The sequence below is a fragment of the Camelus ferus genome, chromosome 18 (assembly GCF_009834535.1).
Source record: "Camelus ferus isolate YT-003-E chromosome 18, BCGSAC_Cfer_1.0, whole genome shotgun sequence".
In the NCBI taxonomy this organism is placed as follows: domain Eukaryota; kingdom Metazoa; phylum Chordata; class Mammalia; order Artiodactyla; family Camelidae; genus Camelus; species Camelus ferus.
Window position 1 is genome coordinate 12,870,220 of NC_045713.1, and position 21,806 is coordinate 12,892,025.

General features: G+C 45.1%; 1 protein-coding gene across 4 annotated transcripts in view; it reads right to left on the minus strand.

Moving 5' to 3' along the window:
• SMURF1 (SMAD specific E3 ubiquitin protein ligase 1) overlaps positions 1-21,806 on the minus strand; it is a 102,329-nt gene that overhangs the window by 12,467 nt on the left and 68,056 nt on the right. For 2 of the 4 annotated variants that reach the window (XM_032460067.1, XM_032460065.1), the window contains exons 2-11: positions 14,991-15,029; positions 13,708-13,816; positions 12,389-12,522; positions 12,166-12,231; positions 10,877-10,952; positions 9,192-9,433; positions 8,384-8,468; positions 6,623-6,769; positions 5,360-5,558; positions 3,767-3,870 (exon numbers count right to left, since the gene is read on the minus strand). In XM_032460067.1, coding sequence (XP_032315958.1) covers positions 3,767-3,870; positions 5,360-5,558; positions 6,623-6,769; positions 8,384-8,468; positions 9,192-9,433; positions 10,877-10,952; positions 12,166-12,231; positions 12,389-12,522; positions 13,708-13,816; positions 14,991-15,029 — 1,201 coding nt within the window. Of the gene's footprint in view, positions 1-3,766; positions 3,871-5,359; positions 5,559-6,622; positions 6,770-7,705; positions 7,784-8,383; positions 8,469-9,191; positions 9,434-10,876; positions 10,953-12,165; positions 12,232-12,388; positions 12,523-13,707; positions 13,817-14,990; positions 15,030-21,806 lie in introns of all 4 variants that reach the window. The other 2 variants (XM_032460069.1, XM_032460068.1) reach the window with 2 other exon arrangements.

The following is a 21,806-nucleotide window of genomic DNA, read 5'->3' on the forward strand; positions in this document are numbered from 1 at the left end:
TCCTGGTACCCAGCCCACAGTGAGTCTCAATATTTACTGGTTACTGAGTAAACACAGTTCTTTAAAGGGCATACAAGTTATAGGGGTGTCCCCCTTCAGAAGAGTCAATCACGTGACAGGTCTCCTCAGTTCATTTTAGTTCTCTCATTTTACATTTTATTACAATGGAATTCAATGAATGAGTGTGCTGTGGTGATCTGAAAAAACAAGATAAAAAATACTGAAGCACTGGAAGGCAAGTTGAGGAAATCTCCCTGGAAGCAGAGGCTGGAGGAGGGAACAAAGATGGGAAATGAAAGGAAAAAGATGAGAGATATACAAGCTCAGTCCAGGGAATCCAGCATCTGAGTAACAGGAGTTTCAGGAAGACCAGAGGAAGGATACAGAGGGGAGGAAGTTATCAAAAAGTAAAATCCATCCTTGAGCAGGTGCTTAACCAGACGAGCGCTCGCTGTGGGGCGGGGGCTCTTCTTGGATCTGGGGATTCAGCCGAGAGCACACAAGATGCAGTTTCAGGCTCCCAGACTCACACAGCGTGTCTCTTGGGGCTGCGGGCCCCGCACAGCACACACGTGGGGGTGGCTGGGGCTGATGTGGAGAGGGGACCGGGAAGGCCTTGCTGAGAAGGACGCGTAGGCAGGCCCCAGGTGAAAGGACGGGGAGCCACGTGAGGGGCCGGGGGTGACAGGTGGGCATGGGAACCCAGAGAGGCGGAGACACAGGCAGGGCAGCCATGGCCCCATTCAGCTGCGCTCGGGGCAATTAGGGGAGATGGGGGCCTGGGGGGGGCGCTCAGGGACAGAGGGTGACACAGCTGAGTGTTCAGAAAGGGCAGGCTGGCTGCGGCTGGGTTGGCCCTGGAGGAGTGAGAAGCAGGAGGGCAGGTGATGTCCAGAGAGAAGGAAGAGAGGGAAGCACCATCACAGGAGCTTGGGAGGAGCTGAAGGGAAACCAGGAGAGCCTGGCACTGAGAACCGAGTGGGAAAGTGTCTCAAGAAACGGGGTGACCGACGCCATCAAGTGTGGCCGACAGACTGGGTGAGACAGAGACCGAGCCAGTGCTGGGCTTGTGAGATGCAGCTCAAGGGAGACTGCACACAGGGAGCTTCGCGGGGCAGAGATCTGCCGGGAACAGGTTCAAGAGAAAGCGAGGACGTGGAAACAGAGGAGGGAGGCGCACGACTCTTCCGACGGGTTTTGCTACGAAGGGAACAAAGACACAGGGCGATGGCTGAGTTACATGTTCTTCAACACATTTTTGTTTTGCCCGGAATTTCTAATTGTTTTTCTTTTTACTGTGTTTTATTTGCCTTTACTGCCTCCTTAAAGCTCAGACAGGAAGGGATGACTTAGTGTCCAGGGAAGGTCTGGGAGGCATGTCTGTTCCTCTGAAGAAGGGAGTTTTACATGGATGAGACTGACCCAAGAGAGAGGGACATTTTGATGAAATGAAACATGTGAAACAACAGGAGAAGCAAAAGGGCCTGGATGCGCCCACACGGGAACGTGCCTGGGCCACACAGGGGACAGATACTGGCAGACTCGGTATTTGGTGGTGTGAGGACAGACTCTTCAGATCGCTTCTATTTCCTCAGGTAAATAAGAAGCAAAGTCAGCAGCTAAGAGTGAGGAGGGGCAGAACCAAGGCTGCAGATCTGGGAGAGACCCAGCACAGAACTGCAGTGGGCGCGGAAACTTCCTAGAGGGCTAGGGCCACTGACGGAGAGAAAGGCCAGCAGCAAGGACGTGTGCTTGCCTCTGGCCACACTCGGCTGCTCAGGTGAGGCACAGGGCAGCCTGAGGATGGGATCCCTCAGAGCCGGGGGTCTGCCAGGCAAGCACAGCAAATGGAAAGAGGAAGGAAGCTAGCAGGGGCATGAGGGAGTGATTATGATGGTGGATTATGGGTAAGGAGGAAGTGAAGACCAGAGTGGGGTGAAAAACAGAGAAAAGGGGGTAGGAGCTACAGATGATGGGGTGGTCCTGGATGGGGTCAAATAACTCAGAAGTGACTAAAACCTGACTGTCCTCAGACAGTGACACTGGGTGCCGAGAGATAGCAGAACAATGCCTTCCAAGTTCTGAATGAAAATTATCTTCTTTCTAGAAGTCTATGAAAAGACAAACTATCAGGCAAAGTATAGATTATAAGACATTTTCAGACTCAAGTTTTTGGAAAATTCATCTCCCACATACCTTTCTAAGAAAGCTACTTGAAGATATACTCCAGTAGCACAAGGGAAAAGCCAAGAAAGTGGACGCTGTGGGATCCACACAACAGTGGCTCTAACCCAAGGAAGAACTGAAGTCCCATGACAACAACTGTGCAGAAGGTCTACAGAATCAACAGTCAGTCTGGACAGAGTCTCCACAAAAGAGATACATGGGGAAAGTGGGTGGGTGGGATGGCAAAAGATGAAGTTTAATGGGGCAACAAAGACAAGACTTGTTTTTAAAAAATAAGAAGAAAAGGAACAAATTCTCAAAAATTTAAATTTGTTCAAAAGAATAAAATAAATGATAGAATGCCACTTACTCCCTCAGTGAATAATATTTTACGTTGTCATAATAACATAAAACAATGTACTGATTTTCACCTCTTACAAATAGTAAGTAGGCAAGCACAGGAGACCTACTTAATACAGGTTACAGACAGAAGGTAGATCTTCAACCTTAACAGTATAAAAGTAATATCACAGATGGCAGAACGTAAGAGGTAAAAGGTGGAAGGAATGCTAAAAGCAAAGTCAGCAGTATTAATATCCCTTTCTTATGAAAAACAGAGGCCAAGAGATAATGTCTCTAGTTGATAGCCAAAAAATAATGATGAAAAAACACTGGGGGGTGGGAAGGGACAGACTGGGCTTTCAAAATGTAGAATAGATAAACAAGATTGTACTGTGTAACACAGGGAAATGTATAAAGGCTCTTGTGGTGGCTCACAGCAAAAGAGAATGTGACAATGAATGTATTATGTTCATGTATAACTGAAAAATTGTGCTCTACACTGGAATTTGACACAACATTGTAAAATGGCTATAACTCAATAAAAAAAAAGGTTTAAAAAACATTATGTAAAGTTACAAAGACAATGACAGAAGAGCTAAAAATACTGATATTACAAAACTAGGAAGTGAGAGTATAAAATCAGTTCCTCCCCATGACTGGTATCCAGTCCCTCTGTGTCTATGAACCTAAACCACAAAATCAACAGACAACACCTGAACCTGATCGAGTCATTGATCAAGCTGATTGGCTCTACTAAAGAAACAGTTAAAAGAGCAAAACAGCAGTTGTCTCAAAGGTGAAAAGAGGAAGGACGGGAAACGGCAGCCTTTCATGACTATGTTCTATGTTTAAAAGAATCTGCATGAATTATTTTGACCAAAATCTCACTTTATGAAATTCCTTTGACACAGATGCCTCCTCCCACCACTGAAAGCCCTCTCTCCAGAGAAGCCAAGGCTGCCTCCGAATTAAGCTCAGGTTCGCTCACGCCAGATGAAGGGAGTGAGTGTAGACGTTAACTCGTATGTTACAGGGAGTAAAGCAATGCTGGCGCGTGCGCGTCCTGACAGGTTACAGGGAGATGCTGGCGCGCGTGCGCTCTTAGGGATTCTTTTTCTAAGTTCGCTGACAGCGACACTTAAGTCCTGGCTACGCCAAGACTAGCATGAGAAAGGGGCAAAGGACTTCCCTCGGCAAGTATTTTCTCACAGGCGGGCTGAAGTCCATGCAGGAGGAAGAGGGGTACACAGCCTCTCACCTCGCCACCCCACCGTAGTCCAAACCTTCCTCGCCACGGAATTTCACCATCAGTCGCTTTTTCAAGTCCTTTGGTCGCATCTTCATTATCTGGCGATAAGACTCCTACACATCAAAATTACAGGTTCAGAGAGAAAAACTTTTCTTATGTTCAAAGTTATACAACGATGCAAGCTGACTCATAACAGAGCCGGATTACACAGAAGCACCTGCACTATTTTTAAGGCTCAGAGCTGAGTTTTCTGTGGCTCCTGTTCAGAGTGTTTACTTGGCCCCAGCACACTGCTGCTTCCATCATCTCTTCTATTGTCGCACCCTCAGACACAACAACAGAGCACAGCAGGTGCCGCTGTACCTGAAGGAAACATTCTCAGCACAGTCACGACTTCACGAATTACACATCCTCACTAGAGTTGATTTTCTCCACACAAATTAATTCCAATGTGTCCTATAAATAATTTATACATTTTAACCCAAATGAAGATAACACCAGAGTCCAAACAGTAAAACAATTCTGAGCCTGATTTTGTATCTGAAGTCAAAAATCAGTTTCCCAGCGTCAAAAAACTAGGTCGGGCTGAAGTAAGACAGAGCAGCTGATCGACCCACAGACAACAAAGGGCAATCTGAAGTTCCTTGGACTCAGTGCTGAGAGTGGGACTAGCTAAATGTTTGCAGGTATTTTCAGTGACAAGGCACTTAAGAATCTTTTCTTGCTTTAAATTTAATGTAATTCAAAAGCTATGGTCCCAATAGGAAAGGAGGAAGTTGAGTGGAAATGATCTGACAGCAGAACGTCAATAATTCAGCTCTTTTCTATCCCCAATAACCATTTACGATGCTCCGTGGGCAAAACTGGGCACTGGAGCTGCTCCACTCGCCCGACACCGGCTGTGCCCCAGCCTCCGGCAGCCCGGGAGCTTCCCAGGGCCCCTGGAGGAGAAGGCGCCAGGCTGCCCTCCGCGGCCCTCAGCTGCAGCACCTGCGCTGGCTCTCGCCCCACCTCATTTGATCATCTCTGCCAAGGATTCCATGAGGGCCCAAATATGGCTGAGATTTTACCTCCTGATCTTGGTCCTGAGAAAAGGGCCCTGCCTACTGAAGGCCCTGCCTGTTTAGGGCCCTGACCCCACAGGGGAGCCAGACAAAGGATGGAACCCTTCCTGGTGCCACAGTATCTTCCTACTTCCAGAAGGGACAGCAAAGGGGCCCTTTAGCCTCTCTGAGAAGGCAATGCTGGGGAGGGTGGTGAAATTCCATGTGAGGCCGAAGCGGAAGGAACACTTGGGTCTAAGGAAACTGTGCAGATGCAGGAAATATAACCCGCACGGTGCAGATACAGGGATTTGCAGTATTACTTAGTACTAGGTTCTGTACAGATCTCTAGATTTTCTCTCAGAAGTCATCTATGTTTAAACGTCCACCATTGGAGGAAATGTAGCTCCCTCTCTCCCCAAGAGCTCTGGCCCTGATAAACCCCTGCATTTCACTGACTAAGAAAATCAACGGCCGAAACACCAAACAGAAAGAAGAACTCCATGTGTTAACGGGGAGGAAGAGTCTGGGCCGGACTGCCAGTGCCCGGATCCCATACCTCAAATATCTCCTCTCTGGATACTTCGATCCGGCAATGACCAGCCTGAGGCTGCTGAAGTGACAGTTCGTGTCTGAGGACTTTCAGTTTCTGGACTAAATCTCTCTCATATCTCTGGGCAGGAAGCTCCTCGTCTTCCACAGAGCCCTCGCTGGGCAGCGGTAGCGGCTGGCTGGGCTCCTTTAGTTGGCACTGGTGACTTGGGAAAAACAGAAGCATCAAGGTCACCCCAAGAGCAGCAGCCAAGCGAGTGCCCCCCATCCCACCCCCCATGAAAGGGACTGAGAGGGAGTTCATTACACCCAACTTCTAGTGGAAGTTTTTCTCTGGTGACATAACTTTGTACATCGATATGTAAATTGCTGGTGGCCACCAGCAGACGAAATATACATCCAGAATAGAGAGGAGACACTAATTCCGTATCTCATCCGGTATCATCTTCGCCCCATATAAAAACAGACACTGCCAGCCTTCATCACATATCTCGTGTGTATCCATGACCCTGACCGCGCACCATTAGATAGATGTGCCTCGGCAGTTAGAATTACACGCAGTTGACGTGAAAACTTTAAAAGCAGATGATGGTGGATGCACAGGAACAGATGACTCAAGTGAAACCGAACGGGCACCACTTCTCAGCCTCATGACCAAAAGGGTTCTCAGCCCACTCATCAAAAGCACGAGTCCAGGAAAACAGAAGGATGAGGACTGTAGGGGGACGAAGCGGCATCTGTCCCGTTCACGCTTTGCTGACTCACGTCCACTGTCGATGAGATGGGCTCCGTGTGCTCTGAGGACACAGCAGACCAGGAACACTGGGTGTGGGAGCCAAGGTCATCCCCAGGTCCCTGCTGTGGCCTGGGAAAAGGCTCTAGTGAGCAGCGTTCTCCACCCCGCAGCCCTTCCAGACGGCGGTGAGCAGGCACCGAGGAAGATCCTCACTTCACTGCTTCCCGCTCTAAGGCCACGCATTTCATCAGAGCACTGCGTGTGGAAGCTTCGAGAATGAAGCCGCCTAATGCTGCCGGCGTGGTGGATTTGATTTAGGCTGTACGTAAGGACAGGGTGGCAACCCCACAGGACTTCAGGATGGCTCCCAGCTGGCTGAGAGTTTGAAACACACTACTGTCCACCAAATACTTCTCACAGTCTGCTTACACTTACTCTCTGCTAACGGTGGAGTTGATAAATGAAGAAACACATGTGTAGAAAATGTGAAACGTTAACTGTAAGAGGTCAACAAAGAGTCTATAAAAGTCTTACTTCATGATGTGGTGTAACCGCGGGTCTGTAAACTGGGTTGTTCGGTTGTTATGATCTACAAAATATATCCTCCCAGAAACGGTGCTCCGGACTTCCCAACCAGGCGGCAGTGGTCCAAGTTCATCACAGTTCACGCTGTTAAGGTCTCTAGCAAAATGGAAGATACAGAGAGGTTTGTCCATCTGAGTGTGTTGGCATGAGACCAAAACTCCAAGGAGAGAGCCACCAGAATCCCCATATCGGGGAGGCTGGGTCCCTGATCTGCTAAGAGGGACAGTCACTGTGCTGCTCAGGCCAATGTCCCACTGAGTCCTGGCCTCTGTGCTGCAAGTAGCAGCAAAATCGGACAGAGAAAAACGGAACTTTCAGAGGTACAACCCTGAGAGGGAACGCGGTCTACTCAGGGAATTTCATTCCTTACACAAAAGAGGGCAAAACGGTAGGAAGTATCTGAAGGCTGCCGGAAACTGTCCGGATACACAAATTAAATGCTCAAGGTCAGAAAGGTTCCTGCATGGAAAAGCCCCTGGACAGCACAAGGTTTTTTTCTTTTTGTTTTTGTTTTTTAAGCTAATGGGGATGTATTAACCACTCATTCAAAATCTTACAGTTCTAAAAAGCTGAACTAGGAAGAGGCCTTCTCATTTTTTTTCGTTGGCTTTGTTAATAAGCAAGTATTTCTAATTCTAACCTCCTGATGAATTATTTCTGCGCCATCCAGGCCTGCGGGAGCGCGGCATCACTGCCCGCGCTGCTTTCTAATTAGCGGAGCCTGACACCTTGCAGTGAGGACTAAAGAGACACCCTGATTCATTTGCAGGTAACATTTCCATTCTAATTATACATACTGAATTGCAAATTCAACACAGATTTGGAAAATCAAAGACAAGAAGCTTGTTCTCAGATGAAACAAAGTATGACTAAAAAGGAAACGAGCATTACTAAAAATGTTATTAGGTAGTAATGCTATTCCAAAACAAAAAAAAAATTTTTAAGAAAAAAGGACAGCAAAGCAAAGGAAAAAAGAAAAGAAAGAAACTTAACTCTATTACAGGGTGGGGGTGGGGTGGGGGTCTCGCTGACCTGGGCTCAGATGTATGGCCTTGGAGAAGGAATTCGTATAGAAAAGCTTCATCTCCCCCAGGAATGGTCCCCAAGGGACTGAGGCAATAGGGACAGTAAAGTAGAAGAGAGAAAGGGTAATAGAATCTTTATTTTCCTTTTTGACTTTTTCTTATGGAACATTTTAAGCACATAAAAAAGTAGAGCGAGACCATAATGAATAACCAGCTTTGGCAATACCAGCTCATCATCAACCAGCCTCCAGTGCGCCCCTATTCACTCCCCAGCCCAATTATTTGAAGCATCGTATCACCCAGCAATATTATTAGTTTAAATTGAGAGCAACACATCTTGAAGGGTTTATTGGCTTTTCAAGAAAGAATGCATGTGATTTAACCACCAGGTGAGGGTCTTTTTCAGTTACATGATCGGATTTCAAGATCCAGGACTGCTTTCTAAAGGACCCATTTGTGTTACAGCAGCTGCCGAGTTATCAGGTGGAGAATCTGGAGGGGGCAGCAGAGCTGGGACAGTCACCCAGAGAGTCTGGGTCCAAGACCCCCGTGGCAGACATCCTCTTAGCGCTGCCGCTCTTCCAAGTTTACACCTTCAAATCTAAGGGCTCTACCATCTGCAGTCATAGGGGTCCAGGTAAAGGCTGGAAAATGGGCTTGACGGTGAGCATTTCAGGAAACCTACCTTGGTATCCTGGGGTCATGCCATGTGCTGACTCCAGTCTGTGTGTGCAGAAAATAAACCTGCCCCTGCACAGTTGTTCTCTGTTCTGCACAAGAAAGTGGGGGATACGGGTGGTTAAAATCAATTCCAAGGAGAGTTTTCAACCAATCCTGTAAGCACAGAGTCTACACTGCCTTCCAACAGTCTTTAAAATCACTGAGAAGAGGGTTCGAAAGGGCATGGTTAACTTCTGCCTGGCTTCCGGGGACCACAATCCCCGTGTACAGGTGTGGGCACATGTTACTTCCCCTGCTCACACCTGGAGAGACGGCTCTCCTTGCTGGACCACACCCCTGGAGGAGATGCTCCCGTGGGTCTGCCACCTCGGGACTGACCCTCCCTTGACCTCCGTCACCTATGATGAGCTCTTATTTCTGGTCTGATCCACCACATTGGAATGTGTTCCTCCCTCACTGAGGCTCTCCCTCTGTGGTCGGGAAAAGATCGCATCTTTTCCCTCCCACTCGAGGCTGTCCTTCCCACGTTCAAACCACCAGGCACTACGAACACCCTCACCGAGCCCCCTACTCCACTCATCTTGGTTTCCTTTGATATTCATTCGCCTAGAATTTTTACACAATTGCTAAACTGGGAGACTGGAGCAACTGCAGACAAATTCATGATGAGCAAGATGTTACTTGTCCTTACACTGACACAACTGTTGAACAGCACAGCTCTGCAAACGTCGGCAGTTCTTAGGTCACTAAAAAGAGGTCTGAGAAGGAAAGTCCTCTGAAACACTGCTGACAACACGGGGGAGTCAACTCACCGTAGCCTTCGGGCAGCTCCGGGGACTGGTGGCCATGCGGTCGGTTCTGGGGCGTCTGGAGTGACCCTCGGACCTCAGGATTTCGCAGTCGCTGTGCCTGAAGTCTCTGATCTTGACTTGGGGATTCCACAAACCTGCAGCTCCCGCCGCCCGCAGCAGCCCCGGTGCCGTCAGTGTAAGGGGCTGGCTCTTCCATGAAGCAGCTGAGAGGCCTCCCCGGCCCCGAGTCTTCATACACCGTTCTAGAAGGGGGAGAACACAGTACGCGTGACCGCGCTGGCCAAAGGCAGCTCAGTACCTGAAAGTTCAACACGACACCCTCACACCCATTTAATTTGCTTTTCCTGAACAATATTGTGTCCCAAGTGCCGAGTTTCAAAAAATTCATCCTGTCCTATTTAACTGGAAAGACAGACTTTTTCATGAGGAACCAGTGGCCAAAGGGAGCCACGTGGCAAGTGTCACAAGGCCACCTGTGAGATTTCCTCTGAATGGTTGGACAAAACCAACCTTGTACTATAAGGATAGCATAAAAGGAGATTTCAGTTTTCTTGACTTAGCATCAAACCCAAATATTCCATTTGCCTCGTCACTTTATTCTATAATAGAACTCCCGGTTGCCTAAAATACTGCAGTGACTTTCAGAGTACTCTTTCCTGTAAACCTCCATCCCCTGAACAATTCTGAAGACAATTTACCTTAATAGGCTATTTTCCCTTATAAGCAAAGTACTTTTGAAAAGCATTTTCCACTGAAAAATTTCAAACGGCTACACAAATGCAGAGACTTGTGCAACGACGCCCCTGGACCCATCGCGAAGCTCCAACCACCATCGTCTGCTGCCGCTCTCCCAACTCCTCCTCCCGCCTCCGCTGGGTTATCCTGAAACCAATCCCAACATTTCAACACTTCACCCTTCAGTATTTCAGCGTCTACCTCTGGAAGATAAGGACTTTTTTCATGATCATGACTTAAAAAAAGTCTGTTAAATTTTTTTAGTATCATCAAATACCAGTCAGTGTTCACATTTCTCCAGTCAGCAGTCTTATTAATCAGGATCCAAATGAGGTCCACACGTGGCACTGAGTAGGTATGTCTCTTAAATCTCTTCTATTAATTTACAGGTTCTCTTCCTTCCTTTTTGTTTATTTTTCTTCCAGTGTATTTACTCAAGATGCCAGGTTGTGTCTGCTACGCTCCAGAGCGCCCCCTCCTGGACGGTGCTTATGGCATCCCGGGGCTGCGCAGCCACTCCCGTCCCCTGGACTTCCAGGATGGATGTTACTATCAGATTCTCTCACTTTGGTGATGTCAGCAATTATGAATGATTTTTGCCCAGCTCCATTAATTCACTGGGGATCAAAAGATTGTGATCGTGACCAATGGGAATTTTTGAGGGGTTTTTTTTTTTTAGAATGTATTTCTCCTTGTAGCATTATGAGCTCAGCGGATTGCTTCACTCCATTGCAGTTATAATTCTTTACTGATGTTCTCTGGCCAGTGGGAACCTCTGTAAATTGGATCCTGAGTCTTTGGGGCACAAGGACACTGGATCCCAGTTTATCCCAAAGTCCTTTCCAGCATCTGAAGCATTCAACACAGTGAAAAGGTGTGAAGGATTCTTTCAGATCGTGCGAGAGCCCAGGCAGCAGAGAGCTTGGCAGGCATTGCCCCGTGATACGTACCCTTCATTTTCTAACAGTCCTCTGCAGTCTACCACAGACCCTCCAGTGCCTATTCTGTCTCGTGTCTGTAAACTGACTAAAAAGAAAAGAACGCCTTGCATTAAAATCCAGTGTTACTTTATACAACTGTAATACAGTGAGCCATTGTGAATGCATCATTTATGTATGCGATTATTTTAAAAAGCAAGGCACACATACAAACACACACACACATTCCTCTGCTTTGAGGTCTGAGCGTGTTACTCCGTTAGCCGCACAGCACCGCACACCACTCAAACATTCCTTGTCAACAGGGAGCAGGAGGAGGTGCCGTGTTATCCACGCTCTCCGTAAGGATGGCAGAACACACAATAATCACTTCTCCTAAGTTCCCTCATTTCTTAGGAAGATTTTGATTTATGTTTAATAAGGACCCAGGAAGCACTGCCTGTATCTGCAAAGTCTGGATGAGTCTCCACATCTAGTCTCTGTTCCGACTCGGAACAACAAAGACATTTTGAAGCTGGTTCCAGGCACTTTTTCCCCTGGCACTTCCCCCCACAAAGAAAAGAAGAAATCGCTGACAGCAGAGCGTGAAGTGAGGACTTTGTCGTTACGATAGTTTCCAGGCAGGATGGATACTCACTGTTCATTTAGCTTGGGTCAGGTCTATCTAAGACAACACCTAGAAGATTCGGGGTCCTAAGTCCCTCTGCTGTGCTGCGGAAATCCTAGCTTTTCTTTGACTCCTTGCAATGCAGACAGTCACCATTTAAATGCTCATGGACGGGGTGGATCCCAGGAGGAGCTACTTAACAGATAAATTATTTCCAACGGAGTACCTCCAGTCTACACTTTGTAACATCAGCACATTTTTTCCTTCTAAGTGAATCAACCCTCTATTAAATCCCATTACGTGGACGTCTTCAGAAGTCCTCTTTGCCTTTTACGTAGACGAGGGGTCTTCCTGCAGAAACTACTTCTCAACTCTTGCATGTGTGGCCACCATTTTTATCAACTACACTTGGATAATCTGACAAATTAATTGTTCATTAATGTGATGATTACAACTACATTAAATATTTAACCTTAAGTCTTTTTGTACCTTAGTCATTTTAACTCAACCCTGAATGGTAAAATAAAAACCACCCACGATGAAACTGTTTAGCACTGAAGAGATGGCCCCCGATGTGGTCTGCCCTTCGGAGGACATCCCATTTGCTGGTGCCTGGGTGTGTTTTCTCAGTGATGACGAGTCGAATGTCAAGTTCTGTAAAAGCATCTCTTTATACAGATGAGAAAGTTCTTACCCACTATTTGGCCACGAACTGCATCAGTATCTGAGGGATTTAGTTTGCATAGATCCAAACGCTGGTCTGCAAACAAACAATTCAAAACTTAACCCGGGGAAATGTGAACTAGGGAGGTAGGCAGGAATTCTGTTTTCAGTATTCAAAAAAAAAAAAAAAAAAAAAGATGCCTCATAAGCCTTCTTCAGTTGCATTAAGAGGCAGAAAAGCATTCAGGTCTTACATCCAGTATCTTTCAATCTGCTGATGGCATTGGAGAGCAGCCGCACACACCCCAGGAAGCCAGCTCCCTGCTTCTTGTGAATTTTCTTGTGGTTCCACACACTGATGGTTATAGAATCAGTTTTCCCAACATATCTGAAAACAACATGCAAACTCATTTTTAATTATATTTCTCAGTCACGATTGCCCATTGCAATTTCATCTGATTGACCTGTTGGGACAAAAGAATCCTTTAAAAATAATGTTGGCTACATTCATGAGTAACAGGCACTCCGTCGGTATGTGTCTACTGCCTTCAAAGGGCGGGAGGGGGGCCTCAGCGGGCTATGTAAGAAGTAGATGTAGATAACCCCCTAATAACCATCATCTTATAACAGAGACTTACTATATCTTAACAGTTCCAAAGGATAATAACAGAATTCTTAAGTTCCCACCCATCAGGGTTAATACAGAATACTAGTTTGCAACAAAGGACTGCTTACAAACCTCCATCCACCCAGAGCTCACTGAAGGGCGCTCACTCAGACAGCAGCCCCCACTCACCCTCGGCGCAGGTCAGCCACAGAGGGGAGCTTTCAGGACAAGGACTGGCAGCCACTTTGCAGGCCACTTCTGGTGCCTCAGTGTAACTGGAAGTGAGCCTTAGACTCCAACTACTAAAACCCCACTCAAACCCAGTACAATCTGTGTTAATGAAAAACCAACAGTCACTCGGTATTACCTTGACAAAAATTTCTTAGCAGGGACGTGAAAACATAGGTGCCTATAAAAGAGTGTTTTCAAAAGGCCACCCATTTAATGAATGAATATAAGAAATTGTCTGATGGTGTGTAAGCTTATATACATTCAATCATACCAAACTATATTTTCTCTTGCAGAAAATATATTTGTACTAAAAAGGAGAATTTTAAAAATCAACACAACTATGTATCTATTATATCGTCACATCATAAATACATGTAATAATAATTATTTTAAAAGTAAAAACTCTACAACCACATGCAGGGTTTCACTGAAAAAACAGTAGCACACAGAGGACCTGAACTATGGCCCTTTTTTTCTGTTAGAATGGTCAGGAGGTTGGGAGTTTGAAGATCACAGTTATAGAAGCAAACCATAAAAATGTATGAGAATGTCAAATGCAAGAACTTTCCAAGAATGCGAATTCTAAAAACTGGCAGTGTGTATTCATTTGGCCATCCACGTTTGTTATCAGTAAGAAGTTAGTAATCTTCTTTTAAAAAATTAAATGCTTCTCATCCAAGCTAGATACCCACTTCCCTGCTGCTCCCCAAGTGGCTTAGAGGATGTTCAACTCACAGATCGTAGTGCTGGTTCCACTTTGGGTCCAGCGTGTTTTTCACAGTGTCCGTTGAGTGGCACTGCCCAGATCCATCCACGACGATCTTCGCAAAAGGGTCGGGGAGTCCTGGAGGAGAGGAGACAGCCACAGCTGGGTGAGACGCCAGATCTCTCAATGGGATACAGAACACAGTCCTGCCAGTAAAGGGGGCTCCAAGATCATCTCATTTGGTAAAGATGGTTATCCTGGTATGTTTTATTCTCAAACTGAAGGTGAGTTTTGATGAGCAAAATAAGTTATTCCTATTATGCTTTCTAAGAAAGGCAACCCAGAATGACATCATCCTCGGATTTTGAGAGGCTAGAAATGAAAACTGCCAAAATTGGCTTAACTTCAAATTTCCATTTCTGATGATCAGGAAATGGAGCTAGCTAAATGGAGAAAAAGGTGTCTACAATTAATTGTATTTATCTTTTCTAAAAAATAATTATACCTAGGAATCTCGTTTACTGGTCTTGGTCTATTTTATCTACGGAAGCAAGGCTTCACCAAGTCTTAATTAGGTAAGTTCCTCCATCCTGGAGCAGAGACCAGAGAGGGCTGTAAGATCAAAGGGGTGGCCAGCTCAGGGTCAGAGAGACAGACCCGGATGCGAGCCGCCACTCTGGAGCGTCCCAGCTACTTGAATGAAGCCTGTGAACCTGAGCATGTTTCTTCATCGTTAAAGTGCGAACAATTCCACTTAGGAAGTGAGCAGTGTTCTCGTGAGGATCAGGAAGTGCGAAGAATTTCACGCTGCAGGCACCTACTTTATAGTAGGTGAACCCCCTAAGTTGAGGGGTGATTTCTTCCTTTATAAAAGGATCTTCCTTTTTTTTTTTTAACAATTCCTCTAATTACAAGGCTTTTAAAATGTAATTTAATTTCTAAAATTTAACTAATTTTATACAAACCCAGACATTTTAGAGAAAACAGTCTCATCTGTATTTGAACTGAGAGCACTTCAGCCAGCAGAAAGCAATATATTAATGGATAAAAACACAGAAAACTGGGTGTGGCCGGAACAGGGGATGAGAGAGTTTTTCTTATATGAGTTGTAAGTTCTGTGCCTTGGAGCTAAGGAGCCTCTGTGTTGTAGCCAACGAGGAAATGAAGTTTGTCAAACCATGGATCTTTCTTCAATAAAAGGGCACGACTTTTGGGAGAATACACCCAGTGGTTTTTTTCAAAAAGTTTTAAATTTCAGAAGTCTGTGAAGGATACTAATACTGTAAGAGAACAAAAGCGGGTGTTTACTTACTGAAGAAGTCTTTCTTTGCAAGGTTCTTGGCACATAATACTGAAAACAAACAAAAGATGCTGGGGTTAGCATTTATGGACGAGATTTTCACCACAGTCAGCTGCTATGGAAGGAACTGTTCACCCAAAAGTCCCATGTTGAAGCTCTAGCCCCCAGTGTGATGCTATTTAAAGGTGGTGTCTTTGGGAAATGCATAGGGTTACGAAGGTCATGAGGGCAGGGCTCTCATGATGGGATTAGGCCCCCACAAAGAAGAGATCACAGAGCTCCTCTTTGCTTTCCACATGAGGACACGGCAAGAAGGAGGCTGTCTACCAGCCAGGAAGGGAGCCCTCGCCAAGAGCCAAATCTGCTGGCGCCTTGATCTTAGGCTTTTCCACCCTCCAGCACTGCAGGAGGTAAAGTGTTTGTTGCTTAAGCGGACAGTCCATGGTATTTTGCTATAGCAGCCCAAACTGACTCAGACACTCATCTGTATTTGCAGACCTCTCAAAATCACCTTGGCCAAAGGCCCCACCTACTAATACTATCACTTTTGGGGGTGGTTAGGATTTCAACATATGAATTTGAGGGCAACACCAACGTTCAGACTATAGCAATTATCACAGCTTTGTGGTAAGTTCTGAAACTGGGAGGCATGGGTGCTCCAACTCTGTCCTTTTTCAAGGCAGCCTTGGCTATTCAGGATCTGTTCAACGGCCACGTGAATTCTAGGATCAGCCCGTCGGTTTCTACAAAAAAAGCCAGCCTGGGTTTCGATAGGGATTGCACTGAAGCTGTAGGTGAACTGAGGGAGTGCAGCCATCTTAACCAGACTAACTCCTCCAATCCATGGACAGGGGGTGGTCTCCCACTTACTTAGGGCTTAATTTTAACTGCTTTGTCATTTTCAGAGTACCTGTTTTATACTTCTTTTATTGAACCTATTCCAAAATATTTTATTCCTTTTGATGTCATTGTAAACGGAACTATTTTCTGAAGTTCATTTTCAGATTGTTCATTTCTACTGTACAGAAATACAACTGATGTTTGAATATTCAACTTGTATCCTGCCACTCTGTTGAGCTCATCATCTGTAATAGCTTTGTTTTCTTTGGGGAGTTTGCTATATCTGAGATTACATCACCTGCAAATAGACATAACTGTGCTTCTTCCTTTCCAGCCTAGATGCCTTTTCTTGTCTAAATGCCCAGTACCTCCAATACAACACTGAGCAGAAGGGGTGGGCAGCCTTGTCTTGTTCCTGATCTCAGGGGGAAACATACTCTTTCAGCCACTGAGCATGATGGCAGCCGTGCGTTTTCTACAGATGCCCTTTATTAGGTTGGAGAAATTTCCTTCTGTTCCTAATGTGTTGAGTGTTTTTATCATGAAGAGGTGTTAACTTTTGTCAAATGCTTTTTCTGCATCTACCGAGATGATCGCTTGGTGTTTGTCCTTTTTCTATTGATATGATGTAGTACATTAATTGATTTTCAATAGTAGACCAAGCCTGCATTTATGGTGCATAGCTGATCTTTTAACATGCTGCTGTAAGCCATCCAGGCCTGGGCTTTTCTTTGTAGAAAGCATTTTCAATTACTAACCCATAATCTCTTTTCTTCATATAGGTCTATTCAGAGTTTCCACTTCTTCTCAAATCAGCTTTCGTAGTTTGTGTCTTTCTAGAAACCTGCTGATTTCACCTAAGTCATCAGTTTGTTGGCACACAAACCACCTGACCATTCTTGTTACCTCTGCAGAGTCAGCAGCAATACATCTTCGTCAGTGTGATCTTTATGCCATTCCTTTCCAGTGGAAACACACACACACACATCTTTTTTGTGGCTACGTCATAATTTATTACAGCTCCTGGTAGTGTTTTATTTCTTGTTTCTCTAATTACAAGTCATATGTACTGACAAAAAAGGAAAACTTGCAAATGTGTAAACAGAAAATGCACACCTCTAAAACCTCATCATGACTCTTTGTTTAGCATTCTCCTGGCGAGGCTCACATGCTTTATTTTTTCCTATTGAACTTGACAATCATTTTGAGCAGGTTAAAAAAAAATTACTTCATAAATAAATTTGAGGGGAATTGACCTCTTTATAATATTGAGTATTCCCACTCTTGAATATAGCAGAATTATCCATTTAGTAAATTCTTCTTTAATGCCTGTGAGGTTTTAATGTATTTCATAAAAGTTTGCCACATTTTTTTTTTTACTTTATTACACTTTGCGGGGGAGATTAGTTTCTGTTTTTTTAACGGAGGTACTGGGGATGGAACCTAGGACCTCATGCATACTCAGCACGTGCTCTAGCACTGAGCTACATCCCCCCCACATTTCTAACTGGCTTTACTCTGAAGTTTGCTGATTTTTTGTTACTATCATGAATGGGAGAGTTCCTTTCATTGCACTTTCTAATTGTTTTCTGGATATAGGAAAGCGATTAATTTTCTTCTGTTAATTTAAAATCTGCCGTCTTTTCCAACTCTCCTCAAATGCACTTGTGACATTTTGCTTCCTCCCACTTCCCTTTTCTTTTCCACGCCTTTGAATGTCTCAAAGGTTCTTATATCAAAGCGCCCAAAACTTACGTTGAAATCTTCCCGGTCTGCCTAAAACCCTGGTCCTCTCCCAGGGCTCATTACTTTAGATCAGCAGCAGCACCCATCGACAACACAGGCCAGAATCTCTGTGTCATGCTTTGATTTCTCAGCCCCTTTCAAGGGCATCGATTTCTCACCATCCCCACCCTTGTTCAAGCTCCCGACAGCAGCTATCGTAAAGCCATCTTTCCAAAGTTTCAATCTCCTTATGTCTCTCTCCTTTTAAAAAATTTGCAGTGATTCCACTGCAAAACTCCAGACCCGTCAAGCTCTCACACCAACCGCCTTCACCTCAAACACTTCCCACCAGCTCTGGGCCCTCATTTTTCCGAGGTGCTGACGCTGGATTCCTTTGGCCTGGAGGAATTCTGGTAATATCTCAAAAAGATTCATCTTTGCTCATACATACAAGACTAGCAATGTTTTAATTTAAGGCTCATTTGGTTACATCATAAGGTGGAGAAGGTCTCAACAGAGTTAGCACCAAGGGAAGTCAGTCTCAATTTTTTGTACAAAGATCATTTAGCGCCATCCTGACTCTACTTTAATGATACATGATTTCTCCTAGAAGAAAAAGGTTTTGATCTTGAGATAGAATTCTCTTTGCCTGCTCTATGAGATACAATGATAAAAGATAACTTATTAGACAGCATAAAACCCGAGTCTCGATCTACCACTCATTTTCGAACAAGTATGTTATACACCAATTATGAGCGATGTTCTGGGGATACACCAAGAACAAAAGAGACATTTACTCTTACAGAATAAGAAGCCTATTTTTTCAGTGTAGACTGCCACATGGTTCCTTCGACTCCACCTCTGAAGTGCCCTCCACTTTGGACAAATCATGTCAAAATCCCGTAACTTCCTACTCACATACCACAGTTGCCTAATTTAGGGGATAAATAAAGAACAAAGTACATGATGTTCACTTAGCTTCTGAAAATACATGGAGAGGAAGTGTTCGTGTTCTGCTAACATGACGTGCATTCGATTAACAAGACAAGCCTCTTTATCAGGTCTCTGACAAAAGCAAGGGGTCCCCCAAATACCATTTGCGGTTTCACCCACTCCCAGGAGTCCTTTATCTAGTGCTTTATTATATCAGTTAAGAAATTTTCTAATTTGTGTCACTATTTCCACTACTTTTCTCTTCTCCAAGGCTAGAAACTTTGGCTATAGATCTCATTCCTCCTTCCTCTTATATTTCCATGTGTCTCCGAGTCCTATCTTTCCTTTCTTCTAAATGTCTCTTGCATGTGTCCTCACCGTGACTTGTGCACTCGCGCCCCAGGCCTGCCTTCACCTACTCACAGCTTCACCGAACAGCAACAGCCCCTCCCTAACTCGGGCCTCCCCAGTTCATCCCACATTTGAGCCCCCAGATCAATCTTTTCAAATGCCATTTTCATGTCCTGAGGCTCAAAAATCTCCGAAGGCCCTGTACTGTATTCCACTGCAAATCTAAATCCCCCCCCCCCCCACCGGGTGTTTCAGTGCCTCACTCCCTAGTAGCACTTCTAGTTCCCACTCTCCTTCAAAGCACAGTCCAGGGCCCTGCCCCTCTGTGGGGCCCCGCCGTCACCACCCCCAGGGATTCTCCCCGCTGCTCGGTGCGCCTGATCCAGGCGAGGCCCGCGTTCTCAGTGAAGCCGCATTAAGACCAGACGTCACTCTGGGAAAATATTTTCAGTAGTGTCTAAATATAAAAGGTAAGGATATTATTGTGGGGTTTTCATAAAACTGAACTAAATTATTTTCAACATCCGTCCTTTGTTTTGGTGTTAGGTCTTTTCTCTTTTTTTTCATGTTAAAATAGTCTCTCTTTAATAAAATGAGGTAACAAAAAAAGGCGATCGTTACAACAGTGACGTGGCAAAATTAAAAGCTGGTGATTTTCTGTCGACAGCCACCTTCACACACGTTTTGACTGGTCTGGGAATCACCTCTCTAACCACCAGCAATCTATTCCCTCTTTTCGCCCCCATTTACTTGAGGAGCTACAGAGCTCAGCATTCAACTGCTCTTCACTCAGGTGGCTTTGTCACCCCAGCTAAGTTCCTCTGAAGGAGGAACCCCCACCCCCCACCCCCACTCCTTGTGACGTGGGCTTCGCGTGGTGCTGGCCACACAACAGGCTATGATGAACAAGAAACAAGAAGCCAGAGAGAGTAATGGTGATAAAAATACAGGAAACTGGGGCATCTCAATAATTTAAAACATCTAAGTAAAGCGTTCACGTGTTAGGAAATAGAACTGACGACCCAGGACAACTGCCAACACACAGCATGCCCGTCGTGCATGCTATCACCTGTCATCCTCGTCTAACTTTTAAGTCTGAAACTTACTTTATCAGCTTGGGGAAAAGTCCTTTGAGGCAAAAAGGAGTAAAAACAGAAGCCTAGCTAAAGGCAGAGTTAGGTTCCCTGGTCAGTGCGTTTTGCTAGGAGGACATTTTCTAGGCCAGAGTCACTCACCTATCAATTCTCATTCAAGTTTAGGAAATCCGCAAATTGGCATTAAGGGGGGGGGGGGGGTAGGGAATCACATTTCCGTTACATACACAGACTCAAAATGCCAAAATCTTCAATCCATCCAGAACTGAACTCTGTCCCATTATGTGCTGAGGGAAATAAACAAGTCTTACCAATCTATCCGAATCAGTCTGGACACACACAAAGACACGTTTCTACTATTCAGACATCATTAGATGATACAATGATTTCTTCTTTGCAAGGAAAATAGTGTATGTTAACAAAACACACTTTAGCAACCACAAGCTGTCCCTATTGGTTTTGGAAGTGGGGATGACACCAGTAAGCTGACAATCCTTTGGTGGGTTTTCCAAACATGTTATAGTAAGGCGGGAAGCCCCATAAAAAGACCGGCAGGACCCCCAAGCAGGGCCACTACTCTCGTGCCAGCACCATCCGGTTCCCTGGCCCAGAGGCTCTCTCTCACTTTTTGCCTCTGAAATGGCTTACTTACCCCTAAAATTCTATTGGTTCCCTGAGCTCACTTCTGATTGGTTATTTCCTTCATTCCTAATTGGTTATTACTCTCACTTCTGATTGGTTATTTCCTTCACTCCTGATTGGTTATTACTCTCACTTCTGATTGGTTATTTCCTTCACTCCTGATTGGTTATTACTCTCACTTCTGATTGGTTATTTCCTTCACTCCCAATTGGTTATTACTCTCACTCCTGATTGGTTATTACTCTCACGGACCAGGCCACTTCCCTAACTTCTGATAGGTCCATTTGTAGTACTTCATTTGCATGGAGCTCACTCCTGATTGGTTATTTCTCTCACTCCTGATTGGTCTATTTCTACAAAGCTTGTTCCTGGTTGGTCAACTTCTGTTATACTTTATTTGCATATGATGTTGCAAAGTATAAAACTGGCAGCGTATAAAGGCCTGTGTAACCCTACAGACAGGGTCCAGAGCTTGCAGTGTTAATTCCTTTGGGCTTGCTTGCATAATAAACCTGAGTTCCCCAACTCCTCAAGTGCTGCTTGGTCTCTTGCAGGGATCCAGGTTGCTATCACAACTGAGCTGTAACGCCAAGCTGTAACACATCTCTCCGCAACAATAGTTTCATCTTCTATACGTGTATTCAATTAAAAAATAAATGACAAAATTATGAACTCAAGTGTGACAATTCAGCTCATACTCCCAAATCCTGGGGCAGGGGTGGAGGGTGAGGCCAGGCGGCTGTGGCAGAAACTGTCTCCCCCATGAGGCAGAGCTCGACTCCCAGGACCAGGGGATGGGCTCACTCCAAAGCCTGTCTCCCTGGGTCTTTTATATACATTATTTTCTACCTAACCTTACAGGATGAGGCACGTGGGCAGAAAGGGAAGGTGCATTTTTTTCCACTTTAATTGGTGAAATTATTAACATTCAGAAAGATTCAGTAGCCAGCCCCACTTCTACCCTCTTCCACGTTCCACTATCACAGCAGCCTGACAGCTGTTAACAGAGTTGGAAAGTCAATCCTCCATTATTTATACGCTGGTTCACATCTGCCTCTGCCCCACAGAAATGTCCACTGGAACAAGCACTCAGTCTTTTGTATTCACTACTGTGTCCAGAGCTTGGTGTGGTGCCTCGTGCACAGAGGATAGCTTTTTAAATGTTTGCTGAATAAATATTAGATTTATTAAGTAATACCCTTTTTTATTTCCTTAAGTAACTACTGACTAGAACATAAGCACC